Here is a 24,567-nt window from a genome sequence, read left to right as displayed (position 1 = left end):
TTAGTGTGACATATATCTAAATCAATAGACAATGATATAATGTGAAACATATAATATACAGCAGTCAGTTAAACTAATGTGTTATGTACGATTTATGTATTTGTAAAAGTCAACCGGCGTGAAATGTCTGGATAATCGCATATAATATGACACTATACAAAGAAAATTTTACAGAAAAATGTTGTGCTATGTACCTATATTGTGCGTATCTTAACACATTCATTACAGATACAGTACACGCTAGGTGTGTTCATTTTGTATTGGAAATGGGGCGCTTGGCACTGAAAGTGTTATACTATGCTGTATTTGATGCATATTATCGTAAACATCTCTTTCTTCAATTTTTAGCGCGTCTTAGATGCATGATGTATGACATTGGTAAACGTAGACGTGCAAACGAAAAATAATTAAAGATCACACAAGAAGACATCAATGGACAAATAAGAATAATTCACATCAAAGTTTTTTTTTGTCAAAGGAATTTGAACCTTCTATATAGTAGTTACATTCCATTTTTTAAAGCCGCAGGCGCACGGGGCTTCGATTTCTCAAGACCTCGCCTCGCCTTTTCATTATTTACGATCAATCGTTTCTGCTTCCTCTTTGGTTTTAACTTTTCCAACATATAGGTACCCAAGTACAAACTAAGTACTACTGTAAATAACCAAGAGCATAAGGGGTCGTCCAGAAATAATGTGATCACATTTGGCCTATTTTTGATCCCCCGATCTGCCAACAAGATCACGTGATAATTCTGCCCTGCTTATCGCATGTGCAGTACTTGCACGAAAAACATCGTTTAAATAAAGACTTATTCAAAGAGAACAAGATAAACAATAAAATTGCATGTCTTTTCAACTGCGATTACTGCATATGTTGTTAGCACGGCAGAATTATGATGCGGGTACCCTTAGACGCCTCGTGACAGTTTAAATACCTTGCGTGAGCGAGTTCTCCAGCACGATGTCGAACTCGTCGAGCGGCTCTAGTATCTGGCGCAGGAAGGTGAGCAGGCCGCGCTTGCGCAGGAAGCTCTGCTCCTCGTACATCTCGCCGGTGACGCGCGTCTGCGACATCGGCACCAGCATCCTGTGCAGCCAGTGTTCCCTGCACCAAACATAACATTATACCAGCGGTCGGCAACCTTTTAGCAGCCAATGGCCACATAGTAGTTAACGGGGGTGACGCGGGCCGTACTTTGTTAATATTTATGACTTTATGAGACACTGTCGTTTGTCACTATTACATACAAAATAGCCAAGGCGGCACTCGGGCCGCAAGTGACAGTTTCACGAGCCGCAGGTTGCCGACCGCTGCATTATACAGATGCAGTGTATAATTGATTTCCATCGTATATTCTCGGAAACGTTCGTGTTTGTCATGCTACTTCAATCAACGTCAGCACTTTTTGTACCAAGACTGACTGAAATAGCAAGACACGTTCGCGCGTTCGTACGTTTCCGTTAAAATACTATGGAAAATAATTATCTGCATCTGTAAATCAATCAATATTATAGGACAATAATAACAAATTGTCTGGTGACAAGCAAAAGTCACTAACTAACACCATTGAAATTATTGGACAATAAACCGTGTTATAAGAGTAATAAAGTGCATTGTTACTTAAATTTTTTTGATAGTACTTAGTGACTTTTGCTTGTCACCCGACGAAATGTACCTAATCCCACAGTAAGCTCAATAAGCCTTGTTGCGGTTACGATATAATATACAGGGCTTACCAAAAATGGTGCTGGTTTAAGGGCAAATTTGGTATTGTGTTTTGATTAGAATAAAGTAAAATAGAAAACACAAAACAGAAACATAAACACTTTGCAGATGACAAATCCAGGAATCTCTGTAATCCGTCAATAGTTTTTTTGCCTGTCCGGATTAGCGAGGTCCTACTGTAATATGTAGAATAGGCCGCTCCATAGAACGAAGCGGCGCGATTCGGGCACGGCTACACAGATTTCATCGCGAAGCGACTCAATCTGTCAGCTGCAATCTGACAAAGAAAGCAATCTGACAGCCAGTGAGGGGTAGACCATACGTAATCCAACTTACCTATTGAAGTGTGAAGTTTTAAAATAGCTGGCAACATACCACAAGGAATATTCAGTCATTAGAACGGGTCGAACGCGATATAATTTCATTATTTTTACTTATCTGTCGTTTCAGCTGGGTTGTAGTTACCAGCTGTAACCACGGATGACTGACGTCCCAGCAAAATGTCAACAGAGATATGTGTAAAGAACGCTAACGTACCTAAAAAGCAGCAGCAATAGACCAGCTCACCTCAGGCTCAGACAGATGAAGAGCTGGAACTTGCCGTCCTTGCCGAGCGAGCGGCCGGCGGAGCTGATCTCGTCCACCAGGTGGCAGTAGCAGCGCCAGATGGCGCGGTGCTCCTGGTCCTGGCGGCAGTTGTACGCCACGCCGCACTTGCTCGCCTGCGCCTGCGGGCTCGGCTCGTCGCACAGGCTCATCTTGAACTCCTCCTTCACTTTCGCTATTGTCAAAACTAATCAAATCAATATAAATGTTATACATCATATTATGTGTTAAGGCTGAGCTTAACCATACAGCGGGGAAATGCGGCCAGTGTCCTGGGGGCTATGCCTGAGGTGACATAAAATGTCGTCGAAAATTGATGAAGTAAATATGTAAATCTATATATATAAATGCAAGTGTCCTGACTGACTGACTGACTGACTGACTGACTGATTCATCAACGCAGAGCCGAAACTACAAAAGGCAGAAAGTTGAAATTTGCACACCGGTGGCCTATTTTATAAAGCTACAAGTTACAATTTACAAGCGGAAGTCTCGTTCTAACACATAGGGTTAGAAAGAGACTTCGGCTTGTAAATTGTAACTTGTAGCTTTATAAAATGGCCCACAGATTGCATTTATAAAGTGTACAAGAGATAAGAAGCGATTTTGAGAAATTCAACCCCTAAGGGGGTTAAAAAGAGGATGAAAGTTTGTATGAGGTTAAAGTTTTCTTTTAAGCTAGGAATTTGAAACTTCGTAAATAGATATATTATTAAAATACAAGAAAACTAATTTCAGCGTTTTTGAAAATTCATCCCCTAAGGTGGTGAAAAAGGGGTTGAAAGTTTGTATGGATATCAAAAAAAATTTCAAGTGGTGGACTTGAATCTTTGTATTTAGGGACAAATTTATCTTTGAATCTTTGGATTTGTATCTTTTATTAGAAGACAGGAAAAGTAATTTCAGCGTTTTGTAAAATTCATCCCCTAACAGGGTTAAAAAGGGGTTGAAAATATTAATCCATTACAAATGCTTTGAAACTTCGTAGAAAGGCATAATAGCCGATTACAAAAAAAGTGATTGCAACGATTTTGGAAATTCAACCCCTAAGGGGGTTAAAAAGGGGATGAAAGTTCGTCTTCGGGTGCAAATTTTATTTTAAGCTAGGAACTTGAAACTCTGCAAAAAAGTATCAAATTCAAATACCAGAAAACTAATTTCAGCGTTTTAGAAAATTCCTCCCCCAAGGTGGTGAAAAAGGGGTTGAAAGTTTGTATGGATATCAAAAAATTTTTCGAGCGCGGGACTTGAATCTTTGTATTTGGGGATATTAATAGAAGACAATAAAAATAATTTCAGCGTTTTGTAAAATTCATCCCCTAACAGGGTTAAAAAGGGGATGAAATTTGTATAGGGTTAAAGTTTTCTTTTGAACTACGAATTTCAAACTTCCTTAAAAGATATATTATTAAAATACAAGAAAACTAATTTCAGCGTTTTTGAAAATTCAACCCCTAAGGTGGTGAAAAAGGGGTTGAAAGTTTGTATGGATATCAAACATTTTTTCGAGTGTGGGACTTGAATCTTTGTATTTGGGGATATTAATAGAAGACAATAAAAGTAATTTCAGCGTTTTGTAAAATTCATCCCCTAACAGGGATAAAAAGGGGATGAAAGTCTGTATGGGGTTAAAGTTTTCTTTTGAGCTACGAATTTGAAACTTCCTTAAAAGATATATTATTAAAATACAAGAAAACTAATTTCAGCGTTTTTGAAAATTCATCCCTATGGTGGTGAAAACGGGGTTGAAAGTTTGTACGGATATCATGCATTTTTTCGAGCTTGGGATTTGAATCTTTGCATTTGGGGATATTATTAGAAGACAATAAAAGTGATTTCAGCGATTTGTAAAATTCATCCCCTAACAGGGTTAAAATGGGGTTCAAAGTTTGAATCCATTACAAATGCTTTGAAACTTCTTAGAAAGACATAATAGCCGATTACAAAAAAAAGTAATTGCAACGTTTATGGAAATTCAGTCCCTAAGGGGGCTAAAAAGGGGATGAAAATTCGTCTTGGGGTGTAAATTTAATTTTAAGCTAGGAACTTTAACTTTTTGCAAAAAAAGGTAATAAATTAAAAAACATGAAAACTAATTCAAGCATTTTTGAAAATCATCCCCCAAGGTGGTGAGAAAGGGGTTGAAAGTTTGTATGGAGATCAGATATTTTGTGAGTGCGGAATGCGGAACTTGAATCTTTGTATAAGGGCATAGGTAGGTACCTATTATGAGAATACAAGAAAAGTAATTTTAGCAACCAACATCAAAATCCACTTGACTTAAAACTTCATACAACTTGCTAAAAAAGAAAAGTACTTAATTTCCTTAATTTCAACATTGCTTGGATATGAAAATTATAGGTACTAAAGATGTAAAATGTTGAAGATAAGATTCCACGCGGACGAAGTCGCGGGCAACAGCTAGTACATAATATATGTATTATGTTAGCAACTTGTGAGTTACTATAACACTATATAATTTAGTATTTGCGTCGAGTGATGGTTCCTATGAGAATTCATTTTTATATGAATAGCCGTTACGTAGAGTTTCGTATCATCGCCTGGGTTTTGACACTTTTCCCAAAAAATCTCTCAAATTTGAAAGCATTTTAATCTGTTAAGGCGAAAAAACGTTTTTTTAGTATTCCTAATTATCAGTATACACCACTAAAACTTTTCAATTCATTGGTTAAGTTGGTAATAAATGGCCCCGAAGGCAATAGGCGATGTTTGGGCATTTTTCCCAATGTTCGCCTATGGCATGCCTTGCCGCTAATACTTACTTTTCTGTGACTTACACATGCTAAGTCGTATCTCCTTGGAATGTGCTAATATACTATGAACCTTAACTACACCAGATGAGGCATATATTTAAAAAACGGGGTAGTAGGCGAAGTTTGGTAACAGTTTGAAGTTGTTTTCATACATTTACTATAATGAAGCTAGGGCTGCCAAAAATTTACCAACATGCCAAATAAAGGGTAGTAATGGTAAATAAGTTAAAAAAAAATATTTTTAACAAAAATTTTTAATTGTTGCAAAATTGTTGTTATTATCGTAATTGACATCAAATCAACCTTATTTACACAAAGTGAGACATAAAAATACCTATTTGGTACCTACTCAATATCGGTAAGAGTAGAAATAAACATTTGCATATAGCGTAAACTAAAATAACCAAACAAAAGAAAATATTTAAATTTGGGAACAAGTAATGTCATCCACCAATGAATGTGGTACAAAAAATTTTTCAACCCTAGGGGTAGGCGAAATTTGGCAACAAGATGGACGCAAAGTACCCTCACCAATGTTTTATCCAATTAGGATTGTTCATTTTCTTTCAAATGTTCTATTTCGAAAACCATTTCGAGATATAAGGTTTTTAAACAGTTTCCGACATTTGCTGCGATATAATAATTGAGGATATTGAAGATATTTCAACAAATATCCTTATGACCTTAGTTTGACCTTCTCCTGGGCTGAATGTAAAGTCATTGCATAATAAAAGTTATCGAACCATAGTAAATAAATTGTCATTTAAATGTCATGTCAAAGTTATCATTGTCATCGATTGTCATAACAAAATTTTTCAGTTAAACCGCTGCGCTTGTTTGTTACAATTTGATTTATAATTAATACCTAAACAGTATATTTCATTGCTTGATAATATATCAAAAACCTTGTTCCTATGTGTGGGAATGATTCACAAAAATAATAGTTCGAATCCACGAAGACCTACGACGTGAAAGATGGTGCCGTGAATTAAACTTGGAATACCTACCTACTTCACGTGTTACACACAGTATTGCTGTGAGAATCACGTCGATGTAAGTATAAAATTAATATTAATTTACTACAATTAAGTATTTAAAAGCTCACTTTATTGGTAGGGTCATGGTATCTATTTATTTTCTGTGGTAATGTAGCCAGAGTATCTAAAGGCAAACCGTTAAACAGAGATGGTGCCTACTAGAAAGAAGGAATATACAAGAATACATAGCCATACTCAAAATTCAGCCTGAAACTGCTTTAAAAAGATATATTTTCTAATTTCCAGGTACATGTTGCAGTTCAAGCTGCTGATATCATGGTGGACAAGACTTAATAAAGAGTTGTGAATAATAAAACATGTTTTTGTTTACCTACTTTTTTATTAATTTGGGAAATATGTTATATATGTTTCCAAAAAAAAATAGTAACTTTACATTAAATGTATGTTTATCATGTTCTCCACGAGCATCTGACAATGATGGCTTCTTGTTGACCATCCAGAAGAGAAGTGTATGGTTTGTTATTTACTCTGTTCCCAGGCATTATTTACGGTCGTAAAGTATTACGACGATTAATAATTTATATGACGTTCATTTCAATACAAAATGCTCAACTTTGTTCTGGGCCCAAGTGCAGTTACATATCTCACAGCTGTATCTAAATAGGAATCACGATGACCTGAAATAATAGGATATAATTAGTAAAATTGGCATGTTCCTAATATAGTAGTATAAGTATGTAGTACAATATCCAAACAATGGTGACAAGCCGGTAGAAAGCACCCACTGGGTGCTAAGCTACCTTTAGCAATGGACGCTTGTAACGATTTTATGAATCCAATCTTCTTACAAATCGAATCAGTTAAAATATATATGATGTAGGTAACTTACATTTGTATTTTTGCTCCCTTGATTTCAGCCAAGTTATGGTTGGAGTTGGATGCTATATGGATACATACTCCAATAAAACTAAGTTATATTATATAACTTAGGCAGATTTCTGGAATCAGCTTTCTCAAATTTATAGCGTAGGTATTTTGAAATTAATGATTCAAAATAAACGATCTATCACCGTTTAAAACTGAAGTTAAAACACTGGTTTAAAAAAACGTGTGGTCGGCGTCGCGAAAAAACCTCACTAAAGGTCAACTGTGTGAAGTTAGCCGCAGAATGTTCGAAGAATCTTGACACCCGTAAAAAATACTTTGTATTTAGCAGTTTTATGTAAGGCTTACATTAGAAACATTTTGTTAATAGCAACTTATGTCAAACTAGGCAAAAATAGGTAGCGCAGGCAAAGATACGAAACTCTACGTACGTAAAATGTTTGTAGACAATTTTTTTAGAAATGTAACATTTAAGTTACAAAAATACGGTAAAAATATATTTCTTCATCAGTATTTTTAGGGTTCCGTACCTCAAAAGGAAAAAACGGAACCCTTATAGGATCACTCGTGCGTCTGTCTGTCTGTCTGTCTGTCCGTCTTTCACAGCCGATTTTCTCCGGAACTACTGGACCAATTAAGTTGAAATTTGGTACACATATGTAAGTTTGTGACCAAAATACGGACATGTAACGTAAACAAATGAATTTTAAACATGGGGGCCACTTTTGGGGGGTAAATGATAAAATTAAAAAATAAAGTATTTCAAACTATATCAATGTTACATATCAAATGAAAGAGCTTATTGTAAGGATCTCAAATATTTTTTTTTTATAATTTTCGAATAAACAGTTTAGAAGTAATTCAAGAGAATAGGCAAAAAATGACCCTTTATCTCCGAAACTACTGGGTCTAAAATCTTGAAAAAAATACATCAAATAGGTGTATACCTATAGATGACAGGAAAACCTATTAGAAATGTACAGTCAAGCGTGGGTCTGACTTAATTACTTAGGTTTTGATCCGACCCCTACGGATTTTTTAAAGAGATTTCACTCACGTTTCACATAAAGAAATACATTTTTAAAAATTGTGTAATGTACGGAACCCTTGGAACGTGAGTCCGACTCGCACTTGGCCGGTTTTTTTCAAATTAAACCCAATTAAAAGAGGCTTGAAGGAACTGTCATTCCATAAATGTCAAAATAATTCGAAAACTGACCAAAGTAATCCCAAATGAAGAAGTTCTTGCCGAAGAGGCGACTGGACTTGAACCCGCAGAGGAAGGCCTGCTCCAAGCACTTGACCAGCCCATTCTCCCCGCACAGCAGAACACTAAGCGAGTTCGCGTCCTTGTCTCTTTTCGACTGATAGTGCCATTTCACTATCGCGTTCACGCAGTCACCTGTAGGTAGAAGTTATGTGTACTTTTATTGTGCAGTGTACTGCAGCGCACATGCACCGTACCCTTTTTTATAGCGCGTCCCGTTTTCGGTTTAAATACAATACTGAATAGTTTCTTTGAAGGAGCTCAGTTCTAAGGAGACTATATCATAGAATAAATAATAGTAAAAGGAAACTTCCTACAAAACCGAAGATTGACAGCGGTTCAGGGTCGATGCCTTTCGGCTACTTAGGGTTGTTAAAATTCAAGCCATTATCTTATTTGCACGCAAAGGGACGTCAAGCTGTGTCAACCCTTATAATGGCTTGGAGCTTTTGCTGAGCCGAGTTTGGCCGAAGTCAGAGGAGTTTCGCACCCCTGAGTAGAGTGTGAGTCTCGTGCGGCAGAGGGGCACTGACCGATCATGTGCTGTATGGTGGAGGTGGAGAGGTGCGTGGCGGCGGCGGCGGGGGTGGCGGGGGTGCGCGGGGCGCGGCGCGCGGCCACCAGCAGGCGCTCGGTGGAGCCGTCGTCCACGCCCGAGCCCAGCCAGCGGTGGCACGGGAACCTGCACACCCACACACAAACAATATATATTATATCTACGTTTCACAACATAACTAACATAAAATTATCGAAGAAAGATAACAATTTTTGGACGATAATTAAATTATGAATGAAATTTTCATGGATGTGACTTTAGATGCGGTGGGTTCGGCCAGCAGTTTTTGAAAAATCGTGGCGCTTTACAAAAAAATATGAATATCGATATTGAGGCTGCGACCTGCTGTAAAAAAGGCTTCAACTTTTTACCTAAAGGCGTATCCAGACTAGTAAATTTTTCGCCAATCTGATTAAATTGCCCGATCGAATTAGGACGTGCAAACTCAAAAGCCAATTTGGGTCACCGAATTCAACCGCCGATCCTGAAGTGCGAACGCAAGAATACCAATTTGTGACGCAATAGCATTTTTTTTATGTAGAAGGCTCTAATGTCACCATAAATTGAAAATTGATGCCAATTTTATTTCTGATCAAATCAGTGGATACCTATCCAGACAGGATGATCAAGTCGACTGCTTGTAGGTACAAGCTTCAATCTACAAGAACGCAAGGTACCAACGTGTAGGTATGTCCCGTGACCTCGTTCCTCACGTACACTTGGTCGAGCAGCCACCGCGGCGACAGTCCGGAGTTGTCGTGCCCGATGCGGAGCGTCGACAACACGCCCAGGTCTTTACCTAAATCTACAAGAACACAAGGTACCAACGTGTAGGTATGTCCCGTGACCTCGTTCCTCACGTACACTTGGTCGAGCAGCCACCGCGGCGACAGTCCGGAGTTGTCGTGCCCGATGCGGAGTGTCGACAACACGCCCAGGTCTTTACCTAAATCTACAAGAACACAAGGTACCAACGTGTAGGTATGTCCCGTGACCTCGTTCCTCACGTACACTTGGGCGAGCAGCCACCGCGGCGACAGTCCGGAGTTGTCGTGCCCGATGCGCAGCGTCGACAACACGCCCAGGTTTTTACCTAAATCTACAAGAACACAAGGTACCAACGTGTAGGTATGTCCCGCGACCTCGTTCCTCCAGCGAACTGATATACATGGAAGTATTCTGTCCGCTCAGTTATGACCCAACGTAAACTATTCGATTGTAGGCGGTGCTTACAAACTATTCGATTCGCAACTTCAGTTCGTCCGAGATGACAGTCAGTGACGGATGGCTAAATTGATTTATAAAAACAACGTTTTTTTGTAATTAAAAATGTCTTCATGTGTCGTGAAGTAGTGAAGAAGTTATTTTAGTTTATACCAAGGATAGTGGAATCACTTTTCACTTGTAGTAAACAGATAACTTCAGTAAAATTTGGAATAAACATGACGATTTGTTTTCAATACTACCGTGCTAAGCTAAAACGTAACAACTGCATACGACTTTCATAACAACATACGACTTTTTAAATTGCAAGGATAATAGGGATGGTGTTATGCCAAATGAAGTAGACTATTTTATTAACTTGTGCTTGGTTTAGGAATTTTCTATATAATTATAAATGTAGTAATGAATTCGTTCTTACAGATTTGTATTTTCCTTTTTTATTTCATGAGATGGAGCTGTAAAAAAACTACCTAATTATTTCAAATTAATAATCAAATTTGATATTATCATTTTACATTACTTTCCATTCAGATTCCCACAAGATGCCATTCGCAGAGAACTATGGAAAAAAGCTGTCCAATTAGAGAGACATGAAATTAAGTGGAGGCCTGGAAAGATATCTAGAATATGTTCTATTCATGAGATATAACTCGTGAGATAATCATACCCGGTCTCCTATATGTAGATACACTTCCACTGAATTAATTTAACAAATACACACATTATCTGAAAATGTTGATCATTCGAATCCACCCTCTACCGTCACATATATGTAGGTTCTCTCTCAAGCCATTTCCGTCAGTAGCAAAGAGCGGCAAAGTTAGAAAATGTAAGCGCGCGAACGGGTGTGGTCCCATACAGAATTTTAATTTTGCACCTTTTTCTACTGACAAACTTGCTTCACCGGCTATATAAAATATTTCCATTGGAACTGAAAGTGGGGATTTATTGTGACTCCGCCTATTCAAATATTTTTGACCCGATTCGTGTACCCATGTAAATTTTGCAGGCTGTATATAGCCAGTCCGAATTCTAAGATCAAGTTTACCATACATTTACAATGGCGTACTTGATCTTAGAAAAACGGACAGACTATACCTGAACGTGACTTCGCACTGCCATACAAATTGATAATAAAATATACAAAATACTTATTATAGCGGAATACATTTAAATACAACAATGATATATTTACTTATGTTGAGTTAGTCTGTCATTTCATAACAACATTTTAACTAGTTATCTTTTAATCTGCATTAAATTATTATACGTGAATTATTTGACTGGTTCATCAATGTATGGCATAAACCTATCCCTGTCCAAGTCATATTCTAATCAAATATGAACCGCAAACTCTTAGCGGCCAGTACGTACAGCAAGAAGGTTATTAGCGGATTAATGTCGCCGATTGGTAGTTATTGACATTATATGCATTTCATCTACACTTAGCTATGTACCATTAGTGTAATAAAGATGACTATTATTTTGTTTACCAGCTTTGATTACAGGCTCTGTAAACGCGTCGTCTTATTTAAATGTAGGCGTAATTTTGTATGTGTGTTAATTTGGCCCGAGAATTTGAACGGTAATGTTCCTAAAGGCGGTTTCCATACTAAATATATGCGTTCACTGCGTTCCTCACGTACACTTGGGCGAGCAGCCACCGCGGCGACAGTCCGGAGTTGTCGTGCCCGATGCGCAGCGTCGACAACACGCCCAGGTTTTTACCTAAATCTACAAGAACACAAGGTACCAACGTGTAGGTATGTCCCGTGACCTCGTTCCTCACGTACACTTGGTCGAGCAGCCACCGCGGCGACAGTCCGGAGTTGTCATGCCCGATGCGCAGCGTCGACAACACGCTCAGGTCTTTACCTAAATCTACAAGAACACAAGGTACCAACGTGTAGGTATGTCCCGTGACCTCGTTCCTCACGTACACTTGGTCGAGCAGCCACCGCGGCGACAGTCCGGAGTTGTCGTGCCCGATGCGCAGCGTCGACAACACGCCCAGGTTTTTACCTAAATCTACAAGAACACAAGGTACCAACGTGTAGGTATGTCCCGTGACCTCGTTCCTCACGTACACTTGGTCGAGCAGCCACCGCGGCGACAGTCCGGAGTTGTCGTGCCCGATGCGCAGCGTCGACAACACGCCCAGGTTTTTACCTAAATCTACAAGAACACAAGGTACCAACGTGTAGGTATGTCCCGTGACCTCGTTCCTCACGTACACTAGGTCGAGCAGCCACCGCGGCGACAGTCCGGAGTTGTCGTGCCCGATGCGCAGCGTCGACAACACGCCCAGGTTTTTACCTAAATCTACAAGAACACAAGGTACCAACGTGTAGGTATGTCCCGTGACCTCGTTCCTCACGTACACTTGGTCGAGCAGCCACCGCGGCGACAGTCCGGAGTTGTCGTGCCCGATGCGGAGCGTCGACAACACGCCCAGGTCTTTACCTAAATCTACAAGAACACAAGCTACCAACGTGTAGGTATGTCCCGTGACCTCGTTCCTCACGTACACTTGGTCGAGCAGCCACCGCGGCGACAGTCCGGAGTTGTCGTGCCCGATGCGGAGCGTCGACAACACGCCCAGGTCTTTACCTAAATCTACAAGAACACAAGGTACCAACGTGTAGGTATGTCCCGTGACCTCGTTCCTCACGTACACTTGGTCGAGCAGCCACCGCGGCGACAGCCCGGAGTTGTCGTGCCCGATGCGCAGCGTCGACAACACGCCCAAGTTCTTATGCTGCAACGTGCAATCATTACATTTATGGACATCATTAAACATTTATAGAACATCCTATAAAAATTTACTAAGTCCCGCTTGTTGTTGTTACTGAGATAACGATATACTTATATTAGAGATGTCACGAATATTCGACAATTATTCCGTATTCGGCCTATTGGGTCACTTTGCCGAATATTCGGTATTCGGCCAAATTCACTATTCGGGGCATCTCTAATATGTATATATAATATTCAAATATGTAGGTACATATTTAAATGTATAGAAAACCACTATGACTCAGGAACAAACATCTGTGTTCATCACATAATAAATGCGCTTACCGGGCCTCGAACCCGTGCGGAACTCACATGAAAGACGAACTCGTTGGTGTTGCGCGGTATCGGTATCTTGGGCGTGGAGTCGCCGTGGACGCCGGATATCGCGATCCAGCAGTTGGCCGTCGTCTGGCTGGCCTTGCGGGACGGCGCGATCAGCACCCGGTACGGCAGCTCTAAACATACACGACAGGTTATAGGTGATTCGCCAGTAACTATAGACACGCCGCACGCCTGCCCCCGCCCCCGCCCCGCCCGCGCAGGCGAGCACTCGGTTAAGCGCGAGGTCTATATAGCCGGTTTTAGTAATTGGCCACCAAATGAATTCTATTCGCCTATAAACAAACTTCATTTTAGTATAAAGTTGCAATAACTAGCCAGTCTTCAATAACTAGCCGCGTATACTAAAATTCTGTTTATAAGTGAAAATCATTCATTTTTAGTTTAGGGTGGGCAATTACTGGCGAATTAGGTACCTTAAGCTTCTAACATATCATTTTTACAACATTTCTTTTATGAAATTTCATCACTTATCCAATTTATATTTGGGCCAATTTTTAATTTGTTGTCGTTTTCATCTTTTCGTCAAATTGCGAAAAAAAATTGTGGAAAAATAGATTTCTGTTTTATAGCGTATAAGCGCAATATATGCCATCCTAGAAACGTATGGACATTCGTAACGCAATGAAAAATGAAGTACATACATTTTACGTGCGAAGTTGAGATTTCTTTTTTATTTCGTCCGTCTTCAAACTTATCAAAAAATCTACAACAAAATAAAAACCTGCCCATTTACGATAACTTTATGACAGTTTGCTTATTCCGTCGGCTCAGCGACCCAAAATGAGACTTGGCCTCCGACATAAGACAGCGCCACTTTTCTCGGACCTGTGCGACCTCTCGCCAATTGTTGTCTCAAAGTTCGTTGAACTTCGAAGTATGAAGATCGAAACATGAACAGAGCATACCTGGGCCGTCCAGCAGGAAGACGTCCTATCGGATGCCCCACAGGTATCGCTGGTGCAACATGATAAATGCGGTACTGCGCGTCATGCCTATATACTTACTTAACTTTCAATAGACTAAAATAAATCTCAAATACGTACTAGTGGTGGGATAAGTGTTGGTGAAGCAGAAGTAATCAACAGCGTTCAAAGTCAGCAGATGATACAGGAACTGCTCTCTCTCCTCCTCACATCTTAAGAAGGCGGTCTTCTTGTACTGGGATCGGAGCAGCGTGGTGTCGGCCAGGAGCTCTCGCAAGTGCTTGGAGAGCAGTTTCTTCTCTAGGGAGAGACGGACCCAGGCGCGGGCGTAGCCTATCTCGGTTTTAATGTCGGTCATAGCTTGGATATTCCTGAAAATAAAATGTTAGCTAAGCGACTCACCTAGGTTTGACGTTAAACTTGAATGGGAATATAGCAAACGTAAAACAACTTTGGGGCAAAAAATCGCAGGCAAATTCTAATCGTATGAAAAATCATGACAAGCGTGGTTTCAGAATGGCCGAGTCTATCCTTTGAATTATTCGCACAGGTGGCAAGGTAAGAATTCATCATGAAACGGCACTTTTTGATTGCAAATCCTTGATTAAATTTGTTGATGAAAATACAATAATCGCTATATGTATGCTTATAAGTTTCGAAGAATTCCTTGATTCATCACGGATACCATCATCAGAACTGAGTTAAAGTGAGAAAAAAACAACGGGTTGCACTCCGGGAGTGCCGACAGAAGTGAAAACTCAATGACTAATCCAAAATGTCTGCAGCACTATGTATAATTGACCCATCCTCCTTTCTATTGAAAAACTTTAGTTCCGAAATTGCTGGCCAGTGAGCTTAAATTTGTAGCGTTAATTGTTTAAAATTCGTATAGAAATTGTAAAGTTACCTTGCAGACCTCGCATCTAAATATATTTTTTGGTCATGATATTTTGAGTTTTATTCACCAGTACTAGAGTTCACTTTTATTTGCGATTTCATCAAGATGTACCTTTATTGAATTATATTTGAGTGATATAAAGAAAGTAACTGTGAGGTCTTCGTATTTCAGCCCGTACAAGATTAAAACATTGAGCTTTATTGCTTAATATAAAAGTCTAGTTTTAAATAATTGACCTGATTACGATACGTTATGACTAAAGTTCTTTGGTGAATAACATTGTCCGTGACACATGACGTCAGTGTTACGTTACGCGTTACGCTGAATCGAGTTTATCATTTTTTCCCCACCTCAAAAAGTGCTCAGCGCCGCTAAAGAAGTTTTCACTTAAAAAATGGGATCTATTTGGAAGTAGGATAAACCTTTAAACAAAAAAATAATTTTCCATATCCAGATGCGATCCAGAAATGACGCAACAATTATAAAAAAAATATTCAACTGAATTGAGAACCGTGTTGAAAAATTCCAAACCTCATATCGAAAGTGAGGCTCTCCGGCAGCGGTCGCAGCGGGCTGTGCTGGGCGGGGTTGCGCTCCAGCGTGCCCTTGTTGCTGAGCCGGTCCCGCGAGGAGTCCCGCGAGCCGCCGCAAGAGCTGTCCCGCGAGCGCGCGCCCGGCGAGCCCTGCGCCGTCTGCGCCCCCTGCGCCTGCTGCGCCTCCACCTCCGCACCCACCGACGATAAATCTATACATACATTCACAAATGTTTTCTCCGATATGCTCTAAAATGTTCATTGAATCAAAAATAACACGCGAAAATCTTTAATCTTCATTATAGACGAAGTCCAATTAAAAAGACTTGTACTGTTTTAGCGAACGCGAAGTAATCTTTATTATAGACGAAGTCCAATTAAAAAGAATTATACTGTTTTAGCGGGCGCGAAGTAATCTTTATTATAGACGAAGTCCAATAAAAATAATTTGGCCAAGCCCGAGATAGCTCGAGGCATTTAGTGTTCCGTACGGCTACCATCAGTTTGGCATTGACATAAACGATATCGTGAACGTAATTTACTTCCTATAGGTATATCTCTTTCGCACTAATATGTCAGTACGAGCGAGATGCATAGAAAGTAAATTACGTTCACGCCCACGGCAGCGTTTATGTCAATGCCAAACTGATGGTAGCCGTACCGCTCGCATCGTTACATTTTACAGAGGTTGTTTGCCTGTTTTTAGGATACCGTATTCAACTACACACACAGAACAATAGTACAAAGTGTCTGAGTGCGAAGGCCGAAGGCCGAGCTTTAGCAAAATGTCATCGCTTTAGCACAGAGCAATAGTACAAGTGTCTAAATGTGAAGGCCAAAGGCCGACCTCCGTGTAGCCCGAAGGCCCGAAGCGTCCAGGATGTCAGTGCTTTAACACAGAACAATAGTACAAGTGTCTAAATGCGAAAGCCGAAGGCCGAGCTCCGCGTAGGGCCGAAGGCCCGAAGCGTCCAGGATGTTAGTACTTAAACACAGAACAATAGTATAAGAATCTAAATGCGAAGGCCGAAGGCCGAGCTCCGCGTAGGGCCGAAGGCCCGAAGCGTCCAGGCTGTCAGTTCTGTGTTTAACCACTGACATCTTGCAGGCTTCGGGCCTTCGGCTCTACGCGGAGCTCGGCCTCCGGCCTTCGCATTTAGACACTTGTATTAATTACCTGTGTTTAGAACTGACCTCCTAGATGCTTCGGGCTTTCGGCCCAATGCGACTTCAGCCTTTGGATCTTGCGACTTAGACACTTGTACTTAAAAATACTTGGAAAAGTTACGGGAGGCGCGCGTCTGTCGGACGCTTCGGATCTTCGAATCGCTCCTTCGGCCTTTGCATTTAGTTAGATTCTTGTACTATTGCTTTGTGTTTGAATACCGAAGTCGAGCATCTCGCGAATGCTTGATGTATTATAATAATTTAGAGTAAGGCCAAGCGCGTACCACGATTTTTTGTCCTGCGATAATTTTGTCGCAGAAATGCAACGTATGTGTTTATATGTTAGTGCGCGCATATGCGACAAAAAAATCGCAGCGATTTTAAATTGTGATTTGTCACATTTTTCCGCGATTGTTCGCGACGCGATTGTCGCAAAGTGAATTGCAGCATGCGGAGTTGTATGGCCCCGCGCGCACTATGATAATAAGATCGCACTATGGTAATAAGATAAGGTCGCAGATTGATGTATTTCTGTTTTCTTTTGTATTGTCTTATTTTATTGAGGTGTGCAATAAAGAGTATTTGTATTGTATTGTATCGCACCCCGGCCGGACCTCAGTCGGCATTTCGCTCTCCAAACCCCAACATCTCGGCACCTGCATCTCCAATGGAGTCTCAAAATGAGACGCTAGATGTTGACCATTTAATTATGGAAATAGACGGGGATCACCTTTGTGTTATAAATGCTCAAAGTCATACAGCAATCGCATATTAAAGACACGTTTCATGACAAGCGACTGGTACGAAATCCATGTTGAGAATGAACAAATCGTCGACTTTTTCATCGCAGTGCGCGCAGTGAATTTTCTGCGATATATTACAGCGCGATTCTAAAATCGTGTCGCAAAAATTAAAATCGTGGTGCGCGCTTGGCCTATAATACCTTAAATGTATACTCCTTCAATTTGAATTTTGAACTTTATTTGATTTTGTTTCTAGTTCTATGCCATATACAGGGCGTCCCACGGCTATGCCACATGGAGGGAAAGTACCCTCAATATTGTAGATGGAACATTTTACTGAAAGAAGACATTATTTTAATTTAAAAAACAATTTAAACTGCATTCATAGATTTTTAAATAATTACACGATTGAACCGGGAATCAAACCCGCTACATCAGAAAAAAAAATCATCCTGTAGCTTTATCATACCGATCGAAAGGCTTCATCATAAGGATTATTTTTTGCTAAATAACATGGTGTCAGAAACAAAAGGAAGACCATGAATTTTAACATTTGATGTGAAATTTAGCGAAATAATCAAAAGAGTGCGGCTATGTATTCAACAGATTGAGACTCATTTTGAGGATTAATAAATTAAATTGATTAATTTGGAATTAAAAATGTTAAAATTCATGGGCTTCCTTTTATTTCTGACACTATGTTATTTAGCAAAAAATAATCCTTATGATGAAGCCTTTCGATCGATTTCTGACACTATGTTATTTAGCAAAAAATAATCCTTATGATGAAGCCTTTCGATCGGTATGATAAAGCTACAGGATGATTTTTTTTCTGATGTAGCGGGTTTGATTCCCGGTTCAATCATGTAATTATTTAAAAATCTATGAATGCAGTTTAAATTGTTTTTTAAATTAAAATAATGTCTTCTTTCAGTAAAATGTTCCATCTACAATATTCAGGGTACTTTCCCTCCATGTGGCATAGCCGTGGGACGCCCTGTATATAGATTTTAATATTATTTAGAACTGCTAAAAAACAAGATCGGCTTACTTTAAATATTTCGCCAATTTTACCTTTGTTTCTAAAGACTGTGATATTTAACTGTCATATACTATTAACGTCTTCCAAAATTATTTTCTCGTAACAGGACTGAGGGGCTACCGCGAAAACCGAAATTCGCGATTTGCGGGGATCTTTCTCTTTTACTCCAATGAAGGCGTAATTAGAGTGACAGAGAAAAATGCTCGCAATTTGCGAACTTCTATTTTCGCGGTTATAGCCCTGAATCTTGTTGTTCACCGATCCGTTCAAAAATATACATAAGTACTGAATATAATTAATAGATATTATAATTATACAATTAATACAGAAATGTAATGGTACTTAATGAAAAGGAATATTGTGTATATTGTTTCGACGAATCAGATACTCTCAATAAAATCTATACATGAGGCCAAAGCTGTTCATAAATATTAAATGACTTTATTATTTCTATACGCCTTACTAACTCTATGTGTCCTATTGTGGAAAAAAAAACACAACGACAGTCAAGAACGGAATTCTTAATTTGAATTTTTCAGATTTTTGAGATGCCTAGTCCATTGGTTGGAAAGCCCGTTCGAAATTTAAACTTATTTGCAATATAATAAGGTCGTATTTTGTAGATCTCTCTCATACTTATGGTAGGCTATTGAGATAAAATTAAACATCCCACAAAAATAAGCAAGCAGAATTAAACTTTGTGTCAAAGACATAAGTCATAAATTTCAATGCCAAAGTTTTAACTAAGGATGTTTCTCGCTAAAATTACTGCCTTATATGAATTGACCAGTGTAAGCATCAGTTAGCTAGCCCTAAGCAACCAAAGGTCAAGCTGCAGTTGAAAAACTAATAAAAATAAAGTTAAGCTGATAATTTTCCCGCCGTCTCCATGCTTCTTTAAGTTGGGTATTGACTGGTCAGCTGCCTGTTAGCTATAGTTTTCGCGAAAATCGACAGGACAGAGGTGAAAATTTTTGTATGAAAACTTGCAACTTTAAATGCATTTTTTGACGAAACTATTGCAGTCTAAAATGAAGTCAAAATCAGTCCATCGACTAAATTTTTTGCAAGCTTTCTAATGGTACCCCACACGATTCTTACAAATGAAAAAAGTTTCAGCCTACCCCTCTCAACCCCCTAAATTTCCCCCTTTAATAAGAAATAAGCAGTTTTGACTTATTTACAATATGAGTGGTGGTAATTGCTATAACTGTTCCAAATTTTAGGTATCTATGTCAAACGGTCTCTGAGAAAAACGTATTTAACTGATTTGCAAGACCGAAGTGATCCCATAAGTGTTCCGTAAACAAAGTTTTGTACGGAACACTAAAAATGTAGGTACTGTTTTAGCGGACGCGAAGTAATCTTTATTATAGACGAAGTCCAATTAAAAAGAATTGTACTGTTTTAGCATAGGCGAAGTAATCTTTATTATAGACGAAGTCCAATTAAAGAGAATTATACTGTTTTAGCGGGCGCGAAGTGCATTACTATATTGTTTTTTGCCTGTTATATATGCCTCGTCAGGAATAGCAATTCACGGAATCAGCTTTGTCCGTCCGAGAAAATCGAATCTCATCCACGAATTGCCATTTCCCGGTTTCTACAATATTAATCTCTTAGGCATTAATCTATGGAGAGGTTTTGATAAGAACGGATATTTTGCGCTTGTCTACGTGAATAGCCATATGAATACATTTAAGCTGTATTTCCCTTTCCATTTTGTGATTGTGTTACGCGCTTCATCAGACGCCAAGCTTGTGTTTTCTAGTGTCATTTTCGTGCGAGTGCCGTCTATGGAGAATAATTTATTAATGTTGCAATATAAATTAGATACATCGTGGGCGCATTTGGAAAAGTTTTACATATTTTCGCTCCGATGTAATAATAAAATAATATAAAAATTTTACCTTCCAATAAAATTATTATTATGTTTCCTATCCACATCGGATATCTTCATTGAGAGAGTAACGCGATCGTTGACCAATGATGCCGCTAGCGTCTATGTAGTCGCTCCGCCCCACGCCGTGACGTAGTTCCGCTTCCACTTCCTGCGAACCGTTGCTCGCTTCCCGCCACTCGCCACCGCCATGTCATTGTTGAGGAGAAGTACCGTCGGCATAAAAGTAGCATAGTAGCCTGCCAGGAAGGCATTACTCAGATATCCGATGTGGATAGGAAACATAATAATAATTTTATTGGAAGGTAAAATTTTTATATTATGTGTTCCGTACTCCACATCGGATATCTTCATTGAGACCTGTTTATTATCTCCTGGTGGCGAGTTAGCGGGCGCGCAAGCGATAGGGCTACACCTACTGTCATAGAACTCAGAGAACGAATAAATATGTATACACCATATTGCAACCCATGAAATCACAGTGACTCGTTATAATGTGAATTACAGGAAATTGAGAATTGAAATTGTAATCTCAGGTTCGAATCTGACGTTAAACTGGTTTAAGAGAATTCTCATTCGAAATCGCATCCGATCCGCAGAATCTCGGCGAGTCATGTTCCCAATTAACATAAGCGAAAATATCGCTAAGTGAATAGCTTTCCAGCCAATTTAGTTATTAAGTACATCGTGGATCAAAAGCAATCGTAGGCGAGGCCGGCTTGGATGAGACTGTGGCTGAAAGAAATAAGCGAAGTGTCCCCTAACATTTTGTGTAATTCTCGCAAGGTGACGTACCCAGACTACCCACTTATACTGGGTCTATACTTTATTCCGGAGCTTCTAAGAGTCCAGTCGGTAAGACACGTTATCTGGTTTAGAGCCGAATTTCGGACACAAAATAATAGCGTTAAAGTTATCTATGTAATTGCCCGGGCTACAGTGTAGTAGAGTAAGGTCATTGACCCTGCTGCCTGATGCTAACAGCAAAAGTGCGGCAGCTATTCTATCGTACTTCTTCTAACGTACCTAACGTTGTAGGGCTATTTAAATTAGGGCAAGTAGATGTCTCGCGTCCCAAGCTGGTGCTTTGGGAGGCGCTGGTCTCGCTATTAATGGCGTTGGAAGAAGGCATAGTGTCCGATAGTGGTTCATACACAGCACTTGTGAGAGGCTTATGAACGAGTATCGTTCTGAAAGCTAACATGGATAATAGAAATAGACGTCTGAGATAGCTCGCTACTTCACTGGATAGAGGTACCTGGCAGTTGATCTTATTTTTGATGCACCATAAAGACCGTTTCTACATTGTGGCCGTACATGCAGCCTAGACAAGGGGACGATCTAGGGGCTCCCGTTACTGTTTTCTATACAAACACAGTACCGGAATCGGGAATATCCGGTTCTTCCATATTAGTGAGACAGTGACAGTTGCGTTTCGTTCGCTACGTAGCGTTAGACCTTGGCATGTTATATGCATGCGCCAGTCACGCCAGTAGCGGACGTCACTCCTGATCCCGCCAGCTCGGTGTTGGAGCGTCCTATCTGACAGGAGCTACGCCTCATTCTTAAGGTCGTTGACTCGTAAGGGAGGGCGGTCTGACGTTGTGTTCACTAGGACCGCCAGTAAATTGCAAGCTTACCACAGCTGCTTTAAGACTCCTTATCACGCCGTCGCAGTACACAGACTAGGCTGGGAGGTGGAGACATCCATGCCAAGTCTCACAGGCAGCTGCCAAACGTCGTGGTAGCAGTTCAATGAGTCTGTTAAGAAATACCGTGGCACAGTGCGAGGGCTCTCGAAAGCGGAGGCCGGCCAACAAGGCGCCTGTCAGGTGAAGACAGTCTCGGCGTCTGCTGGGCGCAGCTGCCACTCGGGCGCGCAGTGACTTCTTGATAAACCGTTGCCCTCGGGGGTTGTACCGACCTGGCAAGTAGCAAGCAACCAGCGCGACCTGTAGACGATCTGCTGGCATCAGCAGTTTTTGCGACAGCCGTAGTAACGGAAGGGATGTAGTGTCGCCGTCGTTTTATGTATACTGTACCGGTGCGGTTGTATGTTTACACTTCTGTCGTCAGCGCTGCAGATGCGGCCCGTTAACGGTTACTCTTCGCTGAAAGGGCCTTACCTCGTACATTGTCTACCAATATTGGAGATTGTAACGGACTGCTTGCATAAGATGAGGAAGAAAGTGGTGCGAGGCTTTCGGCAGCTCCGTGTTGCTGGGGACTGCGAAGGCTTCACCTTCCTCCATGAACTAAAGTTTGCGAATTTGAGACTGAACAGAAGGCATTGAGTCTCATTTCTGCGAGAAACTCTGCAGCAAGGCAGGCCTGTATGTCGCGAAAAAGAAAACTTTCAACCGGGGTGTTGTGCCGCGTGTCCCACGTGATGTCTAGGAGCGTGATGGTCTAATTCGCTTTATCCGAAGAGACACCCTATATCGAGTTAGTATAGGGCATCGAGTTAGTAGCATGCTTTTAAGGAAATCGAACTGATGAAATCAAGTCTAAAATCGATTTTGGCGCTTAGCGTAACAAAACTGTTTCGATAAAGTCGAATACAGACAGATGGAAACTGCTGGAGTCCTCCTGGCCCCTTTCTCTTAGCACCGGAAACTCAAGCTTGTTCAGGCGCAGCGGGTTTATTTGTCCCATTTTGTTTATTATGGGCTTTTCGCACGAGTTCGTCTTTGTAAGACGGAACTTAAGCTGGAGAGCGCGAGCAAGCAGAGATAATTATGTGAAGTCTGCAGCCCTTTTCGATGCCTTTCACCTCGGTTTCGAGCGGCCGCACAGGGCCTTGTCGCTAGCTGTTCTCCGGTTGGACCACTCCATGGCCTCGAGAAGTCGTAGGAACTTCGAAGCGACACAGCGAAGTCGATCAGCACCTTTATGAAGCCCGGGAACACGACGTATTTTCCTCTGAGTATCGACATATCTTACCGCTTTCAACTCCGGGCAGTCGAGCCGCGCTAGGACGGGGCTCTTTACGACCTTGTCTGCCGTCGCCGGAGGATTCTTTAACCGAAACCAAGAGCTTAGCGGTCTGTTCGTGCTGTGCCATACCATACCTATACCTGCACCATAGCTATAGGCGCTCCTGCGTACCTCAATGGAACCACCGGTGCCTGAGGCCGGGCGGCTCATGGCGGCCGCCACTCGTTCGGGAAGCGCTGGTGCGTGAGGCGAGGACCCATCGTGGCGGCACGCTCTAGAGGCGCTGTCGCGTGAGGCGGGCGGCTCCATCGTGGCGGCCGCCGCCACCGGCTCGGGAGGCGCCGTTGCGTGAGGCGAGAGGCGCCATCGTGGCGGCCAGCTCGGGAGGCACCGGCGCATGAGGCGGTCGCCGACTGGCTCGGGAGGCACTGGTGTGAGGCGAGAGGCGCCATCGTGGCGGCCAGCTCGAGAGGCGCCAGTGCGCAGGTGGTGGTGCCATCGTGGCGGGCGGCATCATCGTGGCGGGCAGCGCCATTGTGGCAGCCGCCGCCGCCGCGTCGATGCGTAATGCGAGAGGCGCCATCGTGGCGGCCAGCTCGGGGGGCAGGCGGTGTCATCGAGCGGGCGGCGCCATCATGGCGGCCACCGTCGCCAGGCTCAGGTGCGAGAGGCGCCGTCGTGGCGGCCAGCTCGACAGGCGCCGGTGCGCGTGACGGACGTTACCGGCACGGGAGGCGCCGATGGCTAGGCTCGTAGTTGCACGCATCATCACGGCGACGCTGTTGCCCTCGGCGGTGCCATCGTGGTGGCCACCACCGGCGCGTAGGTCACCAGCGACGTCATGACGGCCGGCAACCAACGCGGCGATCGTCGCTGTACTCGTAGCATTTCCACTGCTTACACGTAACTTACCTTCCTTCCGCTCGAGCAGTCGGGACGCAGAAGCGGTCCGCCTTCACCTTGGCGCGATCCACCCGCGATGCGCCCGCAGCTGCAGGAGCGGGCGTGTGACGTCTCGCAGAGCCACGCGGATCTCTCGGAGTCCCGCTGGACTGGAAGCGTCCGCACCGCAACTGCAGCAATAGGAGCGGGCGTGTAACGTCTCTCGGAGTCCCGCGGACTGGAGGCGTCCGCACCGCGACTGCAGCAACAGGAGCGGGCGTGTGACGCCTCTCGGAGTCCCGCGGACTGGAGGCGTCCGCACCGCGACTGCAGCAACAGGAGCGGGCGTGTGACGTCTCTCGGAGT

The 24,567-nt window shown here is 41.8% G+C and overlaps 1 protein-coding gene across 1 annotated transcript in view; it reads right to left on the bottom strand.

Moving 5' to 3' along the window:
* Nucleotides 1-927: 927 nt before the first annotated feature.
* Nucleotides 928-24,567, bottom strand: part of LOC134666398 (DENN domain-containing protein 5B) — a 45,797-nt gene continuing 22,157 nt past the window's right edge. The window contains exons 16-23 of the mRNA XM_063523526.1: nucleotides 15,529-15,742; nucleotides 14,220-14,470; nucleotides 13,147-13,289; nucleotides 12,678-12,796; nucleotides 8,792-8,940; nucleotides 8,211-8,393; nucleotides 2,296-2,509; nucleotides 928-1,107 (exon numbers count right to left, since the gene is read on the bottom strand). Of these exons, the coding sequence (XP_063379596.1) occupies nucleotides 930-1,107; nucleotides 2,296-2,509; nucleotides 8,211-8,393; nucleotides 8,792-8,940; nucleotides 12,678-12,796; nucleotides 13,147-13,289; nucleotides 14,220-14,470; nucleotides 15,529-15,742 (1,451 nt within the window). The 3' untranslated portion in view covers nucleotides 928-929. The remainder of the gene's footprint in view (nucleotides 1,108-2,295; nucleotides 2,510-8,210; nucleotides 8,394-8,791; nucleotides 8,941-12,677; nucleotides 12,797-13,146; nucleotides 13,290-14,219; nucleotides 14,471-15,528; nucleotides 15,743-24,567) is intronic.

The sequence above is a fragment of the Cydia fagiglandana genome, chromosome 8, assembly GCF_963556715.1.
Source record: "Cydia fagiglandana chromosome 8, ilCydFagi1.1, whole genome shotgun sequence".
NCBI lineage: Eukaryota > Metazoa > Arthropoda > Insecta > Lepidoptera > Tortricidae > Cydia > Cydia fagiglandana.
The sequence above is the reverse complement of the archived record's forward strand: the minus strand, read 5'-3'. Positions and strand labels throughout refer to the sequence as shown.